Below are 21,303 nucleotides of genomic sequence, written 5' to 3' on the forward strand. Positions count from 1 at the left end.
AATTTAGTGTTTCTGTTTTAATATTTAGATCTTTGATCCATTTTAATTTTAGTTTAGTGTACAGTGAAAGATACGGTTATAGTTTTGGAAGCCATATTTTCAAAACTGTTACAGATTTAATGCAAGTCCAATCAAAATTCCAACAGCAGCTGGGGATTTAGTTCAGTGGTGTAAGCACCTGCCTGGCAAGCGCGAGATCATGAGTTCAATCCCTGGTACAAAAAAAAAAAAAATTCCAACAGCATATCTCACAGAATTAGAGAAAACAATCCTAAAATTCATTTGGAACCAGAAGGGTTCTTCGGGCAACAAAGGCAAAGCAAGGAGCACCAGAATCCGCAATTTGAAATTATACTGTAAAGCTACAGTGATTTAAAAAAAAAAGAAAAGAAAACCAGACATGAAGATCAATGGAACAGATTAGAAGATGCAGAAACAACTCCAGACACACTCAGCCACTTTATCTTTGACAAAGGAGCCAAACACCTTCACTGGAAGAAAGACAGCCTCTTTAATAAATAGTGCTGGAAAAACTGACTTTGCACATGCCAAAGACTGAAACTATACCCATATCTTTCACCATGCACTAAACTAAAATCAAAATGGATCAAAGATTTAAATATTAAAGCAGAAACACTAAATCTGCAGGAAGATAGAATAGGTAGAACTCTTGAAGACACTGGTGTAGGCAAAGACTTTAAGAAGAATACCCCAGTTGCACAGGAACTATCACAAAGTATCAACAACTAGCACCACATCACTACTATGCCATTTAAAAAGCTTTTTTCATGGCAAAGGAAAAAAAACACTTAACAGAGAAAAGAGAAAACTGATGATGTGGGAAAAAATTTCTACCAGCCATTTATCAGGCAAAGAACTAGTATCTAGAATGTATAAAGAACTCAAAAAAAAAATCAGACCCCCCCCAAATTTAAAGACCCAGTCCAAAAATGGGCATCTGAAATGAATAAATACTTCTCAGATGAAGAAATAGAAACGGCAAATAAATATATGAAAAAATGTTTAACACCACGTGTCCTTCAAGAGATGCAAATTAAAACAACACTGAGATAGCCAGTAAGAATGGCTATCATCAAGAAATCAACCAATAACAAATGCTAGTGGGGCCATGAGGACAAAGGAAATCTCCACTGTTGATGGGAGTGTGGACTGCTGATACCACTGTGGAAATCAGTGTGGAGATTCCACAAAAACCTAAAATTGGAGGTTCCATTTGACACACCTGTTCCCCTTCTTGTTATCTTCCTGAAAGAATTAAAACCATTATAGCCCAGTGATATATGCACACTCATATTTTTAGTGGCACAGTTTTTAATAGTTAAATCTTGGGAACAGCCCAAATGCCCATCAACCTATGAATGGATAAAGAAGATGTGGCTTTTTTTATACAATGGAATACTACTATGCCATAAAGAAGAATAAGCTTGAGACATTTCTAGCTAAATAGATGCACTGTGAGACCATAACCTTAAGTCAAATAAAGTAGACACACATAATTAACACTGCATTGTTTCTCTGGTGTGAGAAACTCAAAGTGTAAATAAGGACCCAAATGTATAATAGATATTAGAAAATGGGAAGTGAATGTTCAAATGAGAAGGGGAATAGCTCGAAGGAGCAAAGAAGGGACAAGAAAATAAAAGAATAGAATGAAAAAATGGAAACAAAGATTTTGTAAATAAATAAGGGAAGAATGGATGAAGGGATGAGAGGTCAGTAGTCAAAAAGAAGTAAGATACACTACATACAAATATAAATTCCTTATGGAGAATGTTTTCACCATGTATCTAAAATGTACCAATAAAATAAAAGTAAAGTTCTCAGAGATAGAAGAGTAGGATGTAAACTGAATGTCAAAAATCTGATAAAAGAGCAAGCAGCAGTTGACATAGTTACCACAGTGAAGGGAGAGGATGCTCTAAAAAAAGAGATGTGTGAACAGAAAACAGAGGGAGGGGAAAAGCAATAAAAATGAAATTAAGATGTGTTTTATAAATGTACCAACTCGACACAAGGAATATAAACATTTTGTACTACACACATGTACTAATAAAGTAAATTTTTTAAAAGTTATGAGGAAATCTATCATTCACTTTCATTGAAGTGTAATTTCCCCTGATTACATAGACACTTACTTATTTGGGACAATCTATGTGTGCTTTACATAGACTTCTGTTATTTAATGCTTGTATAAATACCATTTCAAGCTAGATAAGTAACAATACAGAAATGATTAAATTATGTTACATCTAACTAACAGACTATTACACAAACACTAATCATATTTATGAACCTGTTATTATTTGAAGACATGCTTATATGTTAAATGAGAAAAAAACCAAGAATACAAAAGTTTACATAAAACTGATTGCAACAATTGTTTGAAATCCATACAGAGGGCTGAAGATGTAGCTCAGCAGCATAGCACCTACCTGGCAAGCGCAAGGCCTTCAGTTTGATTCCTGTTACAAAAAAAAAAAAGAAAGAAAGAAAAGAAATCCATACAGATATCCCAGGCATTGTGGCGCATACCTATAATCCCAGTACTTGGGAGGCTGAGGCAGGAGGAGCACTGTGAGTTTGAGGCCAACCTGGAATACATAGCAAAAACCCTGTCTCAAAAACAAAAAGAAAACCAAAAAAGAAAAAAGTTAAATCCCGGTCGTGGATTTAGCTCAGCAGCATAAGCGCCTGCCTTGCAGGCACATTGTCATGAGTTTGATCCCTGGTACCAAAATAAAATAATAATGAATTATCTTATTTTTAAATTGTAGCAGCAAAGTTCAGAAGTCTGTTACACTGTTTTACTTTCCCCAGTGCTACTCTGAGCACACCAGTGCAAAGTGACAATCTGAAGTCAGAAAAATAAGTTCCTTTACATGCAGAGGCAGAGACCCCTAGTTTTCAGATCACCATCCTAAGAGTCTAGATTCACAGTGCTGTTTAGTGGAACTTTGTGTTGATGGAAATGTTCTATATTTGCACTGTTCAGGAAAATATCCCTTAGCCACACATGGTCACTGAACATTTAATATGTGGCCAGTGTAACTGAGGAGCTTGAGATTTAATTTAATTTAAAGTTGGTCACTTGTGGCTAGAAGCTATTATACTGTATGGTGCAAGACACTACTACGTGATAATGAAAGCTACAATCTTTTCTATTACAATGCACATTATTAGAATTCTAAGATAGTTTTATCCATCCTCTGAAGGTCAGTGGCTAATACTAATATCTTGTTTATTCTCACATGCCTTTTTTTTTTTTTTTTTTTTTTTTGGTATATGGGCTCAAACTCATGACCTTATGGTACATGCCATTCTTTTAAGGTTGTCTCCTTATTTCTGTCTTTAGATGAGTTAAAAGATGCATTATCATACTAAAAATACAAGGTTTCTAGAAAGCATGTCTTTTTGGGAAACAACTGTATTCCAACCATGTAGAAACTCATCAATAATAGACAATAATAAAATAGCATAATATGCATACATAAAAATCCACTGCCAGTGTCTCTTTTTCATAAAGGCAGCAATATGTTAAAGTATGCCTATCTTCTTTTCTTTCCCTCCAACACCCTCGTTTGACATATAATAAACTACAATCTCCCATCAATCCCTGCTAATCCTACTAAAAGTTTTGAAGATAACAGAGTAGTACATAAATTCAACAGAAGAGACTAATACAAAATGATCCCTATGCCAACATGGTGGTGCATGCCTGTAATCCCAGCACTCAGGAGGCTGATGCAGGAGGATCACCACAAGTTCAAGGCCAGCTTGGGTTACATAATAACTTAAAGGCCAGCCTGAACTGCACAGCAAGACCTTGTCTCAAATAAAAAATGCTCTTAGCTGTAAGAGTCAGCATCTTTCAGTTAGTCAGGTTGTGTGTCATAAATGGGATTTAGACCTAGAGAAAGCTGATATACTTTCTTTTTTTCCATGAATGCCTCTGGAGCTCCATGTAATCCTATCCAGATCTCTTTTATCACCAGAAGTTTCCTGGCTGTCTCATGCAGCCTGTGAAATCTATAGCTCACATAGATAGGCACGTGGTTATGTATTTTGCTCCCAGAGCAGGCTCCAAAATGTCCAGATATAGTGTCTAGTCAATCTTTCCTGGCATATCAGGCAGATATGACAGCACATGTGAGCCGAAGAAATACATAGCATGCACCTGGGAGGAACAAAGAGAGGTTCAAAGGCACAAATATGTACACTCTTAATACATACAATAATAAAATAGCATAAAGTATGCTAACCATGCCTATTATAAAAATCCACTGCCAGTATCTCTTTTTTATAAAGGCCACAATATATTAAAGTCTTCTTTAATATATTCTTTTCTTTCCCTCCAACACCCTCAGATTTCCTGTACTTTTATTTTTACTTTCTCTGATCTCTGCTTAGTCCCTTATTCCATCTGCCTCAGGCAGTGTCCACTGCTGACCTTTTTTCTTCTTTTCTTGGGGCCAGTCTTCTAGCACCTACCTCCATGGGGTTATGAGGTAATGTAGGCAAGCAACAATCAGGTTTCTCAGCTTTCAGGCCAGAATGGTAACTCTGTCCACCCAACCATCTATTCATCTGGCTTTCAAAACATAAAGATTCAGCCTCAGTCAATAACAGAGCATACCATACTTCTGCTCTTTATCAGAGAATAAAGATACTGTAGCTGACCTCTGTGGTCCTATCAAAGGCCTGGCTGTGAGAAGAGATATTTGCAGAATATATTGAAAGAGACATTCTATCCATCCACTCCCTTAGATGGCATTTTAAATTGTTTACTCAGATCAAGCTAGAGCACCAGAAGGTTACATGCCTGAACCATCTGAGCTCAGTCCCTACAGAAGTGTTTTAATGTTACACCCTTGGCTTAGCCAGCGTGGTCACAAGAAAGTAATATAGAAATCTCTTCTGTGTGTTTGTTATGAAATTTACTGAGGACATTGCCCCTTATGTTAATCCTGAATATTTCTTCTGGAATTTAGTGCCAGCAATGGACCATTATGTAGCTGTTAAAAAATCATAATTATGGGAGACAAAATATGAAAACATGTTTATGATACATTCTTGGAAAAAAGCAGAACATAAGATAGTATATAGACTAATTGCAACCATATAAAGTTATATGTGTCTGTGGACAAGGACTAAACACTAATAAACAAAGATAAAAATGGTATGAGGGCAACAAGATTAGAGGATTTTTTTCTTTTTCAAAAGATTTGCATTGCTTTAGTCCTCTCTCTGTTTACAATTGAGGGAACTAAGAATTCAGAGGCAGGAAAATCTCTATCTCTCTTAAAGAATGCTATGCTTCTTTTTTCCTGATAACAAGACTTGTGTAATTTGTTGCATTTCCCTCTTTCCCTTGACTACCCAAAAAGATAAATTCAGTGCTCAGTTCTCAAAGACAGAGAGAGAGAGAGAGAGAGAACCCAGTAAATGTTACTTATTAATATCTGTGTAATTACAACAAAAAATTTAAAAGAGCAAAAAAACAGTATAAATATCATTGTTTAACTAATCAGCAACAGAGTACTGACAAGAATTCAGATCTTCTAGTTCAGTCTAGTGTTCTTTTCATTGCATCAGACTGACCTTCAAAATTCAAAAAGGACTGAAAATTGTTTCAAACTTAGTAGTAATACTCATTCAAACCTATTAGGGGTTAAAATCCAAGGCTTTTGGTCTGAGGTGCACTTTTGGGAAAACAACTCACTAGTCTGGTGCCTAGAAAACAGTAGGCTTTAAGGAAATGTTCATTAAGAGAAAAAAAATGGGGCTGGCTTTAGCCCAGCGGTTCCTTCAAACCACCCGGCCGATTGGTCCGGTGGTTCGAGACCCGCGGGCACTCTCCAGTCCTTTAAAAAAAAAAGAGAGAGAAAGAGAAAAAATGTTTTCATAGGACTAGAGATTGAACCCAGGATCTTTACACTGAGCTATATCCCAAATGCTTTTTCAATTTTTTTTTAAGTTTTGAGGTAGAATTTCACTGAGCTACTAATTTACCTAGGCTGGGTTCTAACTTGTGATCATCTTACCTCAGTCTTTCAGAGTGCTGAGATCACAGACGCCACAGGACCAGCAAGAAAAGATATTTTTTAAAATAACAGACAGTTAAGCAGGCTAATAAGACAGGGTTGAGAAATGTTTCACAGAAACACACCACAAACAACTTAGGGAATGAGGCAAGAGGATCACAAGTTAAAGGCTAACCTGAGCTACACAAGAGTGACTTGTCTCACAAAGAAGAAGAAAGACGAAAAAAGAGGAAGAGGAAGACAAGGAGGAAGAGGGGAAGGAAGAAGAAGGCAAAAAGAGCAAGAGGAAGAGAAAAGAAAGGAAAGGAAGATGAAGAAATGACTTTCAGGAGAAAAGGCAAATGAAGATCTGTATGTTCTATACACATCTGTGAAGATCAGGGATGGGTAGAGGTGATGCTTTCTGAGACCTGGAAGTTTCTGCTTGGTATTTATGTTCACCACTACATCTTTTCCTGTGGTTACTAGCAAAAATTCTATAAAACTTCTGGATGGAGGCTAGTTTTTTTTTTTTTTTCAGAGCTGGGCTGGGTAACAAAGAAGTGGAGAAGCCAGGTGTAGTGAGTGATACATGCCTATAATTTCAGCACTTGGGAGGCTGAAGCAGGAAAGTTGAGGTCAAGGCCAGCCTGAGCTACAGAGTTCAAGACCAGCCTGAATTGCATAGTAAAACCCTGTCTCAAAACAAAACAAAATAAAACAAGAGCAAAAACAAAAACAACAATAAAGAAATGGAGAAATGTCTATGTCAAAAAAAAAAGAAAAAGAAATGTCTGTCAACTCAAATTAATAGAGCCATTTTGGGAGAGGGGGTAGAACCCAGGTAGAAGACTGGGTAGTGGCCATGAAATATTCAAGGGAGCCAAACCTCTGTGATCCTCAAGAGGAAAAAAAGTGGTGAATCAGTAGCCATTTGAGAACATAAACTTTGAGAACATAAGCTTTCAACTGGGAGAAAAACCTGTGCTTCCTATATCCTGCCATATCTGTTCATAGCATATGACAAGGATGGTTTTGGAGGCCTCCTGTTAGCCCTCTTTTCCTGTTCAGTGTCTCTTCTATTTTCCAAAGCTACCTTGATGACTCTAGTACTTGACCAAAGTGTATTATAACACTCCCACAGAAATGATGTAAGTTATCCTGAACTCACAAAACCTTAAAGTCATAGTGTTCTGTCACCCAACTGGTCTTTTTCCCACCCACCCCCTTCTAAAATAGCTGATCCTATGGCATATGATCATTTTTATCTGTCTAAGGTTTCAAAATATCTGTCCAAGGTTTCATCTTGTGAAGGTTCAACAAACATCTATTTGATGGCAGAGTCTAGTGGGGAAGATAATATACCCTCATGAAATGAAAAGCTGTGTAACCATGGGCACAAAATTAAAGAATACAAATCAAGTTCATAGAGGATCAGGTGGTACAAAGTAGATAAGTGATGTGTTAGGTCAGGCTAGTTGGGGAAAGTTTCCAAAAGCACGTAAGTTTTGGGCTTCAATTAGAAGTTTAAAAAGGTGATGGACATGAGTTGGTGGACAGGTGGACCTTTTCAAACAAACGCATGAAGGAAAGATGATGCAAGATACAACTCAAGCCAGGACAGTTGCCTGCTCCACCTTGACATTTCCCCATCTCAGCAACTCTACATGAGCAGTCACACAGAGCATCTATTTCAGTGAGAAGACAGCTCCTTGTCATCCAGTGACCACAGGCTCTCTCCTCCACTAAATGAATTCCTCACTCTTAAAGCACTTTCCAGATCCTCTAAATGAGGCTGCAGGAGAAAGAATAATATTCAGGAAATGCTTGCAAGGTATTATGAATAACTATGTACCATCTCTCTAGAGCCCAGGTAGGACTATATGGTTTTCTGTATGCCTTGTAGGTGACAACCAGAGGACAAATGTATGTTGGAGCAGAAGAATGAAGGAGTATAAAGAGCCAAGATAGCTATTTTGCCATGAGCAAGTTAATATCACTTTGAAGGGCCAATATAGACAGTGTTTTGTAAAATCCTAGTTGTATGGATATCCTTCTTAACAGAGAGAAGGCTTCAACATCACACAACATGTATCAATGGACACTGCAAAGGGTAAACTCAATTACAGTCCCTGTCCCTGGAAGTTTGAGATCCAGCAGAAAATTTGGAATGTGGCCAAGCAGATAATACATGATACAATTTATTTAAAAGTTGTTAAATGTTCAAGTGTAGTATCAGTTGAGTCCTGATCCCATTCATTCAACTAACATTCATTTTTACCAGTGATCCAGAGCCGAGATCACAGAGATACATAAATCAACAAGGAGCTCTCACTTTATCGGGAAAGACAGACAAATAAACAAGTATACAGTTGAGTATGGGCCATACAGCATGAACCTGCCCAAAGTACTTGGGAATGCTAAAAACAAATACTTCAACTACACTTAAAGGAGACAGAGAAAGCTGTATAGTTTTCCAAAGTAAGAGCCTTGAGATGACAAGTGACAAAATCCCAGGATGTAGACAGAAAAGTATAAAGGGGCTCAGTTATTTCCAGAAAATCACGGAGAACTCTCACTGGTTGGAATTCACAGTGCCAACCAAAAGATGAAGCAGGAAAAGTGTAAAGTGACCTGACTCTGAAGAGTACTACCAAGGAGTTTGAACTTATAATGTAGGCAATGGGGAAAATCAGAGAAAGTCATAAGCTGAGAAATTAAGTGAACACATGTAAATCACAGGATGCCAGTTCATCTGCCTCCTGGGTCAGTCTCCTATCTCCTTAAGCAAGCCACTTATCTCTGAGTATTATGAATGTCATCTATAAAATAAGAATAATAGTGATACTCTTCTCACAGGGTTGATATGAAGAATAATTGAGAAAACCCATTAGCACAGTGACTGGCACATAATAAGTGCTCCATAAAGTTTAGCCAGAATTACCTGGCATGCTTCTTAGAATGGTAACAGTGTTGCTGCATGTAACATAAACTGCAGTGCAGTAAGACTGATGGAAATCGATCGTATGAAGACAATATTGCAATTAAAATTCTAAATAAGGTCTCCAGCTAGGATTTGGATGGAGCAAGTTAGGGAGATGAAAAGGTCTTCCTTGGGAGCCTGGGTAGACCAAGACAACCATTAGCCAAATTCAGAGATCAAGGGTATCCAGAGGATAATGATATAGGGGAATGAAACTCCCAACTTACTATGTCCAGTACGAGTTCGTGTTCTCTAAAATCGAAGAATGAATTTTAGAAACAACAGAGGTTAAGAGTAGAATATATTTCTTGAAATAAAGAAAGATTGTGTCTGAAGAGAGACCTAAGGGGTTCCAAGCCGGTTGCCAAGGACTCTGTCCTTTCCAGGGACTTTTATAGAGTAAAACCATAGGATGAGACTGTTCAAGGTGGGGAAAACTGGGAACTCACAAGGCAGATGGGCATAAGGTAGGACACAACTATATCGTTAGCCAATAAGATTAATAGTTCAGGGGGCTGGGGATTTAGCTCAGCGGCATAAGCGGCATAAGCGCCTGCCTTCCAAGCAGGCAGTTGTGAGCTTGATCCCCGGTACCGATAAAAAAAGAAAAAGACAAAAACAAAAAAAAATATTAAAATTAAAAAAAGTATTAAAAAAATAAAAAAGAAAAAGACAAAAAAAAGTATTAAAATAGTTCAGGTAAAATTGATTACACTGGGGACAAATGGGGAAGCAAGTCACAAAGAAAGTGGGCATTCTTATGGAGCCATGACTCTTCCCTAGGGGGTTGGAAAGGTGACTCCTGGTTTCCTTGGGGTAATAGGAAACTATTTAGAATATCATTCCTTAGGATATGGATGCATTTGTTTGATCTTTTGCCTTGAGGCTTGGCCCACAGCAGGGGGTGTCTGTCTCCCCTTTGGTTGCAAGGTATCTGGGCTTCTGCACTGGCTCCTTCTAGGACCTAGCCCTGTCTCACTGCCTATAATATTTCTAACTAACTCAGCTGCCTGTAACAGTAGCAACGTGGATGCAGGAACAGATAACAAGTTCAGTTTGGGACCTATGAAATAAAAAGCGAAGCCGTTTAAAATAGGAACCAGAAGAATAGCAATACATAAGGGGAGTTCAGAAGAAGTGGTGGAGGAAGTTAGTGACAAAGATCTCACTGTCAGCGTGAACCGTGTATGGTGGGGAGAGTGTATAGTGGGGTCAGAGGCGGGTGGAGCAGACCCCCATAATCAGCTGTTTATGTGAAAACATGCCTCCCACTGAACTCCCACAACGTGTAAACACCTTCTTTTTAAGTCAGGTTTCTTGCTTCTTGCTTCACGGTTTTCTTCTTAGAGACAAAGTGTTTTTCCTCTTGATGGCTCTTGAGGAGGGGAAAGGTCTAGCATCTCCCAATATGGTAAAATATAAGGGACCTCGAATTACGGAGCAGGAGGAAAGCGGATGGAGGAGGAAAATTAGTTTCATGAAAAGGAAAGGAGTCCACAACGATCATTAATAATTTAAAGTTCCACCTCCCCATATCCTGCCACGCCGTTCTCCTGCCGCGAACTTCTGGCTCCTGGTCGCAAGGTAGGACGGGAAATGTAGTCCTTAAATCTGACCAGGGTGACACGACTGAAGAACTCGGTTTCCCAACTGGCTCTCCAGGCGCGTGCGCAGATGGCTGCCCCAGCGAGTGGTAAACAGAGACGTCAGGCTGGGGCTGCTGCTTGGAGCAAAACAAAAGGGAAACCCGGGGGGCGGGGGGTGGGGGGTTTGATCGGGGAACTGGTGCTGGAACTGGAGAGACTGGGGTCGCGAGAACTTTGACCCTAGTAAGAGTGGCGAGAAGGGAAGAGGCGGGGGAAGGGGAGTCAGGGGAGGGGCAAGTGACGCCGGGAAGCGGGGTTTGGGGGAGGGCAGTGATCCGGGAGGAGGAAATTTGGGAGGAGTGTCGGGGGGGGGGGGTGGGCAGCAACTTAAAAGGGGGAGGGAACTACTGCTTGGAAGACTTTCGATGATGGGAGCGCAAGTGTGAGGGGATACCGTGCCTCGGGTTTAAAAGAGCAGGAAGCTGAGTGAGAGTTTAGAGAAAAAGTGTCTTCGCTAGGCGGCGGTTACAGGTGGTGCCTCCAAAGAGCTCTGAGGCTCCAGGCTGTAGTCGCGAGAGGATCAGAGAACTGTGTGGAAGGGACAGTTTGGGGACTAGCCTCTTGAGTTCATGACTTTCTGGGGACCGACAGGAATGTGCCTCCTGGCCCTCGGTGCTTCCCTCCTTGGGGGTGGCATGGTGAGGGACTCTGGCAGACTGCACTGAACGCTGAGCCACAGAAGTCCAACTCCACGTATGGATCCAGGGAATAAGAATTCAGCCACAGAGGCTGCTACAATTGTAAACCTCGATCCCGACTTCGAACCCCAGAGCCGTCCCCGCTCCTGCACCTGGCCCCTTCCTAGACCAGAGCTTGCTTCTGAGCCATCCGAGCCACCCGAGGTGGAGCCAGGTCTGGGACAGAAGGTACACACGGAGGGGCTCTCGGAGCCGATCCTGTTGCCCTCCCGGCTCCCAGAGCCGGCAGGGGAGCCCCAATCGGGGATCCTGGGGGCTGTAACAGGTCCTCGGAAGGGAAGCTCCCGCCGGAATGCCTGGGGAAATCAGTCGTATGCAGAACTCATCAGCCAGGCCATTGAAAGCGCCCCGGAGAAGCGACTGACACTCGCTCAGATCTATGAGTGGATGGTCCGCACTGTGCCCTACTTCAAGGACAAGGGTGACAGCAACAGCTCAGCGGGATGGAAGGTAACTATGACTCCCTTACCTGCATCCCAACACCACCTATTCCTGGGTCCCTCGGCCAACTCTTACTCTTGGACCCTTTTTAACGCCCCCCCCCCACCTTTAAGCAGTCTAGAGATCCAACTTAAGTCTTAAGATAGACATTTACTTGGTATATAGTATATGCCACACTCAGAGCTTGATGCTGGAGGTTCACAGATGAAGTAAGACAGTGTCCCTACCATGGAGAAAATCGAATTCTCTGCTCCCTGTTCAACAGTTCCTGCACTTTAGCTTGGGCTGTCCCAAACATTTATTCCCACAGAGAAATCTTTATCCTATATACAGCAGGAACTGTGTGAATTCCTCACATGAACTTAACCTTTCCTCCTCTCCCACCTCCTACCCCAAAACCTTTTCTCCCATTCCTGTGGGATTACTTGAATTCCCTGCTTGCCTCCCTATGCCTCAGTGTAGAGGTACTATTCTAGGATTGCTCTACTCAGATGAGGGAGTGGGTGGCAAAGGATAAAAAGTGTGGTATTCGTAGGGAAAAGTAATTGATTTTATGCACCAGGAAGAAAATGGACTGTGAGCTGCTATTTGACTCGGTTTACCTACAAGAAATTCTCCCTTATAAGGATCCCTCCAAGCTTTTGGGGTAAAATCATGATTTACTGTAGAAGAATATTACTCATGTAAGGATGTAGGACACTGACTTTAAAATGCAAGGTTGGGAGTTCCCTTGGCCTTTCACAAAGAAACTGTGGGGAAAGAACTCCCAAGATACTCAAAAAAAGTCTTGTCCTAAGAAATATACACTCTAATCACAAAATCAGGCAGCTTCAACGCATATTAATGTATTGTGCCTCTCGTTGGTGAGGTCAGCATACAACAAAATACAGAAACTGCCATAAGCAAAGGGTCTTCCCTCAGATATGAGAGATTAAGAGATCAGATCTGCAGTATGTGTAAGGGCTGAACAGAAGACAGGACAGCTGAATGAGACCCTTTGCACTATTTCTGGGTAGACTGCCACACCAGTCTCAGCTCATAAAGAACTCCTTTCCTTGGACCCAGCCTACACAGCTGTTTTTCTTTTCCCTTAGGTTCATTTTCTAGAGTAGAAGAAATAACCTTGAATTGTTAGTTTTACCATGGGAGTACAGTCCTTCCTTTATAGCTTACAATATAGTTTTAAATTTTTTCATTTGATTACTCTTCACAGCATTTATGAGATTCTACATTTTACATATTAGGAAACAGAGGTACAGAAAGGTTAGGAAATGCGCCTACTATCAGCAGAATGAAGACTTTAAATCAGTTCTAACTGTAAATCCTATTTCTCTAAGAAGTACATGACTTGCTTTCATTAGAACGATTGCAAAACCAAATCATACTGAGTCTGGGGCTTCCAAGCCCCCACACCCCCACCCCCACCCAATCTCCTGGGAGGAAGCTTCAAGCCTGAGTTGGCTTCCCTGAGGATGTGCCATGATTAGTCCCACCCCACCAGGGGGCGGCACTCACTTAGAACAAGAGTGCTTAGGTTAGGTGGCTTGGGGAGCAATTAGCAGCCACCCTTCCCACAAGCATATGAGAGTTACAGACTTCTAGGGAACAAACCTCTCCCACTTGCTAGTTCCAAGGCCTACAAAAGAAAGATGGACAAATGAACTACATAGGCATTAAGTAGTAGAAAAGAATGGGCCTTCTTGGTAGACCCAGAGTTAAAGAATGAGAAGGGACGCAATCACAGCACCAGGAGTCACTCTAGTCCTTAGTTCCTAAGAGTTTAGGCCAGATGGACAAGTACAAGTCCTTGAAGGAGCTAGAAACATTTGTGCAACCAAGAAAATTGGAGTGCCATGCCCACAAGGTCCCAGGGAGATAAGTTCTTTGGCTAAAGGGCTATGGAATAAGAAGCTGCTTAGGAGAGCTCTCCAAGCAAAGGGTCTCCTTATCTGAAAGCACCAGAAACACATGAGTGGCTCCCTACTGTTCATAGCCTTAGCCACCTCCTTGCTCCAAGCACATCTAGCTCCTCCTGAGTTTCTAAACTAAAGAGCTGCATGTGGGAGGTCAAATTCCTATAAGGGTAGAGAGATTATCCACAAATTCCTGAGAAGTGGGGAAAAGGAAATAAGAGGGAAGGAGGAAAAGGGGGGACCAAAACTGGGGTGTAACCAGCCTTCAGCAGCCAACAAAAATGAGCTACACCCAGAGCTCAAGAAGTTGCCCATCTCAGTCTTGCTCCCTGGCCTAGGGTGGAGTGTCCCTATCAGAATGATACCAGTGAGCCCACAGCTTCCAGTGCCCAAGGCATTCAAGAGCTGAGGAACTGGGACATGGGATTCAGCCTGTAATCCCAATATTCTTGGAGACTGAGGCAAGAGGATCCCATTTTCAAAACCAGCCTGGGCTGAGGGTTTAGCTCAGCAGTTTAAGTGCCTGTTTGGCAAATGCAAGGTGGTGAGTTTGATCACCACCAAAAAAAAAAAAAAAACAGCCTGGGCAATTTAGTGACAGTGACAGTAGTAGGGCACTGATAGAGCCTCAAAGGGAACCTCACTTCCCTCACCCATCAGGCAAGAAATATGTACTGTGAATTTTTTTTTGTACCAGGGATTGAACTCATGACCTTGTACTTGCCAGGCAGACTCTTATGCCACCCACTAAACCCCCAGCCCCAGTACACTGTGAATTTGATATGCTGTGGGTTTGATAGTCTGGGATTTCACTGTTGGAGGTTGTGGGACTGGAGAGCATTGTCTGTGCCACTGGCACTTATACTTGATGAGTCTAATTACATGAAACTGTAAACCATGCATTATACATAGATTGGTTATAATTGTGTGGGACAGACTAAAAATACTGTGCAAGAAATGTGGCTGTCAAAGTCAAGCAATCACTTTATAGAAAAGGTAGTACTTCAACTTTGCCTTGAAGAGCTAGAAAAACTTAGAGAGGAGATCTTTCCTAGGAAAAAGAGGGAGTGATAGTCATAAGTGTGGTGAAGGGTATGTCACCAATTGGCAGAAATAAAGCTGAGATTCAAGGGGAAAAAAGGAATCTTCCAATCCTATAGAAAGCTGGTGGTCCAAATACTTGAAGGGGAAAGGAGTACCAGCTGTGTTGAGGTTCCAGCCCCCTGCCCCCATCTCAGAGAACTTGCCTAGGACAGGGATGTATGACCATTGTCCTATAATCTCCACCTAGCCTCTCTCAAGGAAAGGGGTGGAAGCCAGGGATGGTGGCACAGACCTGTTACTCCAGCACTTTGGAGGCTGAGATAGGATCACTTAGAGGCCAGCTTAGGCTACATAGCAAGAGTCTGCCACAAAAAAAGGAAGCAAAGGAAAGGAAGAAAGAGAGAAAAAAAAAGAAAGAAGCCTGGGAATTTAGTTCAATGGTCTAAGCACCTGCCTGGCAAGTGTGAGGTCATGAGTTTGATCCCCAGTACCACCAAAAAAAAAAAAAGGATGGAGTTGTGAAAGACTTTTTCTCATTTAAACTTTAGTTCTTGCTGGGTCACTAGCCCCAGATACTCCCCAGAAATCAGGAAAGGAGCTTTTGGGGGAGGCACTCTGCCCTCTATAGTGAATTGTTACTTTATCTAAGGTACCCCTGTGCAGAGAAGTCAGGGGCAGAGCCACTTGTCCTAAAGAAGGAATAGTGTATGGTCATCTTCTCTTCCTTCTTCCTCTCAGCTCCTTCCTCTCCCCTCTGCCAGTTTCCCCTCAGTTTGATGTTGAGTCTCTAGGTACACCCCTGCTGTGTCCCAACCTCCCTGTAGGTAACTAATCTGCTGGCCACCTGCCTCCCCTCCACACACCTCCCTTCCCTGCTCACTCTACCCTCTCCAGAACTCCATCCGCCACAACCTGTCCTTGCACAGCAAGTTCATCAAGGTTCACAATGAGGCCACTGGCAAGAGCTCTTGGTGGATGCTGAATCCTGAAGGAGGCAAGAGTGGCAAGGCACCCCGCCGCCGGGCTGCTTCCATGGATAGCACCAGCAAGCTGCTCCGGGGCCGCAGCAAAGCCCCCAAGAAGAAACCATCTGTGCTGCCAGCTCCACCTGAAGGTGCCACTCCCACAAGCCCTATAGGCCACTTCATCAAGTGGTCAGATAGCCCTTGCTCTCGAAGCCATGAGGAAGCTGATGTGTGGACCACCTTCCGTCCACGAAGCAGTTCAAATGCTAGCACTGTCAGCACCCGGCTATCCCCTATGAGACCAGAATCTGAGGTTCTGACAGAGGAGGAAATACCAGCCTCAGTCAGTAGCTACGCAGCGGGTGTCCCACCACTAAATGAAGATCTCAAGCTGCTAGATGGGCTCAATCTTACATCTCCCCACTCACTGCTATGCCAGGGCAGTCTCTCGGGCTTCTCTTTGCAGCATGCTGGGGTTACTGGCCCCTTACACACGTATAGCACCTCCCTTTTTAGCCCAGCAGAGGGGCCCCTGTCAGCGGGAGAAGGGTGCTTCTCAAGCTCCCAGTCTCTGGAGGCCCTGCTCACCTCTGACACTCCACCACCCCCTGCCAATGTCCTCATGACCCAAGTAGATCCTATTCTGTCCCAGGCTCCCACACTTCTGTTGCTAGGGGGGATACCTTCCTCCAGTAAGCTGCCCACAGGAGTGGGCCTATGTTCCAAGCCCCTAGAAGCTCCAGGCCCCAGCAGTCTGGTTCCCAGCCTTCCTGTAATGGTACCACCTCCAGTCATGGCAGGTGCTCCTACCCCCAAGGCCTTGGGGACTCCTGCACTCACATCTTCTACTGAAGCAGCAAGCCAAGACAGAATGCCTCAGGATCTAGATCTTGATATGTACATGGAGAACCTGGAGTGTGACATGGATAACATCATCAGTGACCTCATGGATGGGGGCGAGGGGCTGGACTTCAACTTTGAGCCAGGTATGATATCCTAGAATCACCTTGGCACCTCAAACCTATGTCTGCTCCTGGATGTCCAGCTGAGCCAGTGAGAGATTTAGAAAATGGGTAGTAGGAGCTTATGGGGAACTGGAGAGATGTCATATTATAGTGACATAGTTTCCAAATGGAACCTCCGGGCACCTCAGCAGTACCCTACCCCCACAAGGCAGTAAAGAAGGGGTATGTGTGTAGGGAGAGGGTGTCTGTTTTCTGTTTTCCTGAGCATGAATCTGGATGGTGGGAAGTTGGCCTGCTCCCAGATCAATCTCTTTGTCCTATTTCTTCTTCCTGCAGATCCCTGAGTCGTGGCTGGAAGCTTTGTTCCCCTGCTTCAGAGACGGAGCTAGGCACATTCATATCCACTCTTTTCCCTTGAGCCCTCCCTAGGAAATATGGGACCCTACTTCAGAGCTTGGTGGGGTCTAGTCACACAAACAGATATTGAGGATTGTGACGATAAAGCTGCCTCATATAGGAGCGATGTGGGGAGGGGCGAGTTTATTCTCACTGTGCCAATTAGGAAGTAAGGCCCCTTCTCAGGAGCCATCCTTAGCTACCCTGACTCCCATCCCTGGAAACAGGGGCCAGCAATGCTGTTGGAAATGTGAAGTCACCAGTGGCCTTACCCCTGCCTTTGGTAGCGGGGTTTTTTGTAGAGTCTTATCTGAACTGGACCAGGCTAAACTGAGCCTGGGATTTTTATGCAGTGGCCCCTTAGGCCAGTGGTGTGAGTTTGGTGGGTGGGATAGGGGACCTTAAAGAGCCAAAGGTCTGAGCACTGGAGTGGCTCACCAGGCCAGTCACTTTTGGGAGGCTGCTGATAACAAAAAGGCTTTTTATAAACTTTTAAGGGAATATAAACACAAATATAGAGATTTTTAATAGTATCAAGGTGCTAGTGATGGCAAGAATACTTTTTTTTCTTTCTGAAGGCTTTGTCATAGTGACATGATAAAAACACTACAGACAGTACTAGTACACGGGAAAGTAGGGGTGAGGAGGGGAGCAATAGCAGACAAGAAGAGCTTCTGTTTGGACCGGCCTAGAAAAAGGTCCTTGCATAACCAAGTTAGAATTGCCCTAAGGAAAAATTTAAGCCAAGTGTCCTCCTTCAGTCAGTTTATACCAGTGGTAGCAAACCTGTGGTACTCAGCTGCAGCAGGCTATTTGTTTCATTGGAAGTTGTAAAAGGTTCACCATCACCAATTTATACCTAGGAGACTGTGGTGTTGGGATGTGGCCACCCCCTTGTATGACCCAATGTGGGTTACTGGGGGAAGGTGTGTTGAAGGCCTGAATTAGCTTGGGGCCTGGGAGGAGGTCAGAAAGAGGAGAAGAGGATTTAGAATGGTATAGTTAGGTACAGAGACGTCCCTATGCAAGGCCCCTGACAGCTGTCCCTGCTCTTCTTTTCCTTCCCTGACTGCAGGGGTTATATGGAAGTGGGGGAGGGGAGAGCTTGGAAGCTTGACTGAGGCTCTGGGAAGTGAGTGGAGATGGGGGAATGTGGATCAGGTTTATAAGCGCCTGCTAGGGAGACTAGAGTTCTTTCACCACTCCAGTCCCCAAAGCAGCCCCTCCCCCAGTGACTTTTGCACTGTCCCCTCCCCCACTTGTTGTGGGTTCCCGTCATTTCCTGTGTCAGCGCTTGGCCTACCCAGATTGTATCAAGTGCTAGATTTGAGTGGGGAAGTGTGTCAAATCAATAAATGAATAAATTCAATAAATGCCTATAACAAGCTCTGGTTTCTGCTGTCTTACTGCTCCCCTTAGATAAAGAAAAAGGGTAGTTAAATCAAAATCAGATGGGAAGGACTGCCCTGAGGCAGAGAGATGAGGATGGGGGAATTTCAGCCTGGGAGGCATTGGAGAGTGTAGGGAAAGACACCTATCCCTAGCCTCAGTAGAGAGGAGGCCTCCTAAAGTGAGGTAGGCTAGTGTGAGAAGACTGTACCTGCTTCTTCATCCCTCAAAGACTCTACTAGACTTTAAAGTCTTTCTCCCCACCCTAACCCTTGTGCTCACTATCCCTCTCCTTCCACTCCATCTACCCTTGAGTCTCACCAGTGCCTGAGGCATACTTAAACTTAATGCAGATAGTGAGGAGTCTTTCTCAGAAAAGGAACTTCCAAGAGTCAGGCTCGATGGTGCCCGCCTGTAACCTCAGCTACTTGAGAGGCTGAGGCAAGAGGATCACAAATTCCAGCCCCTGAGCAATTTAGCAAGACCTTGTCTCAAAAAGAGTTGGGGATGTAGCTCAGTGGTAGAGCTCAAACCCCAATACCCAAAGAAAAAAAGAAAAAGGAACACATTAAATTCCAGGAATCTCATACCCAGAATCTGTTCTCACTTGGTCACTTTATTGAGTTATCGATGTCTATCCCTCCGACCGTGAAAATCTACTCTGGTCTTATAGTGCTGGCCCTTTCGAGGAGAGGGAGCGGGTGCATGTTCTTCCAGTTTTCCAGATTTGGACTAGAAAGGAAAAGTAAGATAAACAAAGAGGTCCTGTGGGGAAAGTAATGAAGGACAAAAGAAGGCATGCATTCGAAAAGGAAATTCAATTCCTTAGGCAGAAGTGGGGAATATCCAGTTTGCTGGTGGAAAGAGGACAAGCCACATTTGAGCGCTCTTACTGGAAGGTTCACAGTGGATTCAATTGCAGCAACCTTCTTGGCTTCTAGGATTTTAAGCATCTTCACTCGGTTCCTCTCTAAGATATCACATTGTGTTCGTAGGACATCTAGGAACGGAAAAAAAGGCACCTACACCTGCTAGGGATTGAGACCCTACCCATACTGATCCTCCCACCATTCAGATGGTCAGATGGAGTAACCTGGCCTAAGATGTTAAAAGTTAGGATGGTAATAGGGAGAGATACACAGAAAGGATGGTAAAGAAATGGGGTGAAGGGGTTTGCCACATGCACACTCTACCTGGATTTAACTAAACATCCCTCCGAAAGTGGACCTACACCCTGTCTCCTTTTTCTAGGCTTCTGTGATTCCACCTACCATAATACACTACTCTCACCATAAATTTTCCATCATACAGCTATGTAGCACACTCTCCATATTCTTCCCTCTCCCACCATACTCCTTACCAACCAGTTCCGGTTCTGGATTCTTCAGGAGGGGCACAATAGCTCTGTAGGAATTCTCAATTCTGGTTCCTGTGAACATTACAGTGTAATATCCCCAACCCTTGTCACCTAGTCTACACCCTTATGAAGTCCAAGATTTCAGGACTCCAACACTGCCTTGAGTTGGTTTGCCTTATTTTTTTCTCTTAGATATGAACATAAAGGGAAATTGTGGACACTAAGAAGGGGAGGGTATGAACCTAACTTTCTGTCATAGAGGCAATGCCCTGCCTTAGCCTTCTTAGAAATTATCAATTTGGATCTGATGAAAGGTATTCTATTTTAAGGACAAAGCTCTTCATCCATCTTCAGGGCCTTGCTGTATCTAGGGAATACTCTCAAACCTTTACCTGGTGCCCCACGCTCCACCTTACAAACGTAGTAGGTGTTTCGAGCTGTAAGGAATTTGCTGGCATATTCTCCATGGATCTTCGTCATGAAAAACATCTTCAGTGTCCCCGATTCATCACACAAATCGATGATGTCTGGAGGAAGGCCACAGGATAATTGGGGCAGTTGAGGACACACAATGAGAGTAAAGGAGACCCAGGATCCTCCAGACTGCGTTGGAGGAAGCTGTAGGGATACGAGGAACTCTCTTCTTGTCAGGAGAAGGGTTTAACTACTAAACATGACTTTACTGCTTCTGACCTGGGTCATTAATCCCCTCCCCAAACTCCTCACCTCGTTTATGCAAGCCCACTTTAGAGCGAATATAATGCATCAATAGGAGGACAGAGCAATTGGTATTAACCAGAAACTGCTGGTTATCTGAGAAGAGATAGGATGGGGCGTATGAGCCCTTCTATAGTCACACCATCTCTGTGATCTCCATTGCCCTTATGCCTCCCCACACCCATTCCCAGACCTCCAGCTCTGTGCTGCCCCTCACCTCCATATTTGATGACGATAAACATGGTCTCAAGATCATCTCGCTCTTCAGAAAGCACCCTGTGAGTTTTGTGGAAAAAGGGTGTTCTAGAGCACCTTGGGGGTAAGGGCAAGTGGGCCTGTAGGGTTAAGAGACTGGAGGGGCAGATGGATCTCACAGGCTGAGAAGGCCCAGACCAGGCAGATAGGACAAAGCTATTGGCAGTTGTGGATAACCAGCATCTCTGGGGTGGGGCCTGAGACCCAGGTGAGGGATTGTGAGGTCAGAAGTGATACTTGTTGCAGAAGATGGAGTAAGGCTAAAGAGAGAAGTTGGGTGGGATCTGTAAAAGATGTGTTGGATATGGCATGGGCGGCCTCTAAATACAAAACTAAACTGGACCTGGAATGACTGCAGAAACTTACTGAAGAAAATTCAGTTTCCAAGACAATATTCCTTTTTAGTTAATTTGTAGTATTATCACTTCTACAACATGACTCTACTTCTTTTCCCTGCCCTCACACCATGATTCCCACCATCCTTGCTCCCCAT

At 43.3% G+C, this 21,303-nt stretch overlaps 2 protein-coding genes across 4 annotated transcripts; one reads left to right on the forward strand and one right to left on the reverse strand.

Annotated features, from left to right (window-relative positions):
* Positions 1 to 10,754: 10,754 nt before the first annotated feature.
* On the forward strand, positions 10,755 to 18,479 carry Foxo4 (forkhead box O4). Of its 2 annotated transcripts, XM_013153727.2 has the most exons (4): positions 10,755 to 10,853; positions 11,262 to 11,818; positions 15,661 to 16,717; positions 17,033 to 18,479. In XM_013153727.2, the coding sequence occupies exons 2-4, from the start codon at positions 11,366 to 11,368 to the stop codon at positions 17,038 to 17,040; spliced, it is 1,518 nt and encodes a 505-aa protein (XP_013009181.1). In that variant the 5' UTR covers positions 10,755 to 10,853; positions 11,262 to 11,365; the 3' UTR covers positions 17,041 to 18,479. The 2 variants fall into 2 exon arrangements, with proteins under 2 accessions (XP_013009181.1, XP_003471055.2); XM_003471007.4 differs by lacking the exon at positions 10,755 to 10,853 and having other exon boundaries at positions 10,996 to 11,818.
* A 129-nt stretch (positions 18,480 to 18,608) lies between these two features.
* On the reverse strand, positions 18,609 to 21,202 carry CUNHXorf65 (chromosome unknown CXorf65 homolog). Of its 2 annotated transcripts, XM_063246045.1 has the most exons (6): positions 20,773 to 21,202; positions 20,565 to 20,651; positions 20,231 to 20,365; positions 19,842 to 19,910; positions 19,375 to 19,481; positions 18,609 to 19,213 (listed from the first exon to the last, which is right to left on the reverse strand). In XM_063246045.1, exons 1-6 carry the CDS (start codon positions 20,795 to 20,797, stop codon positions 19,106 to 19,108), a joined length of 531 nt encoding a protein of 176 aa, XP_063102115.1. In that variant the 5' UTR covers positions 20,798 to 21,202; the 3' UTR covers positions 18,609 to 19,105. The 2 variants fall into 2 exon arrangements, with proteins under 2 accessions (XP_063102115.1, XP_063102114.1); XM_063246044.1 differs by having other exon boundaries at positions 18,609 to 19,481.
* Positions 21,203 to 21,303: the final 101 nt, after the last annotated feature.

This window comes from Cavia porcellus, unplaced genomic scaffold (genome assembly GCF_034190915.1).
Source record: "Cavia porcellus strain 051 isolate PalLab524CR breed Dunkin Hartley unplaced genomic scaffold, mCavPor4.1 scaffold_3, whole genome shotgun sequence".
Lineage (NCBI taxonomy): Eukaryota > Metazoa > Chordata > Mammalia > Rodentia > Caviidae > Cavia > Cavia porcellus.

Bases quoted from the DNA above. Each gene is read 5' to 3' on its own strand.
- Foxo4 (XM_013153727.2), top strand. From the start codon at position 11,366: ATGGATCCAGGGAATAAGAATTCAGCCACAGAGGCTGCTACAATTGTA. The intron at 11,819-15,660 runs GTAACTATGACT...TACCCTCTCCAG, and splicing joins ACAGCTCAGCGGGATGGAAG to AACTCCATCCGCCACAACCT.
- CUNHXorf65 (XM_063246044.1), bottom strand. From the start codon at position 20,797: ATGTTTATCGTCATCAAATATGGAG. The intron at 20,366-20,564 runs GTGAGGAGTTTG...GCCTTCCTCCAG, and splicing joins AGTGGGCTTGCATAAACGAG to ACATCATCGATTTGTGTGAT. The intron at 19,482-19,841 runs GTAAGGAGTATG...TTCCGTTCCTAG, and splicing joins TCCAGAACCGGAACTGGTTG to ATGTCCTACGAACACAATGT.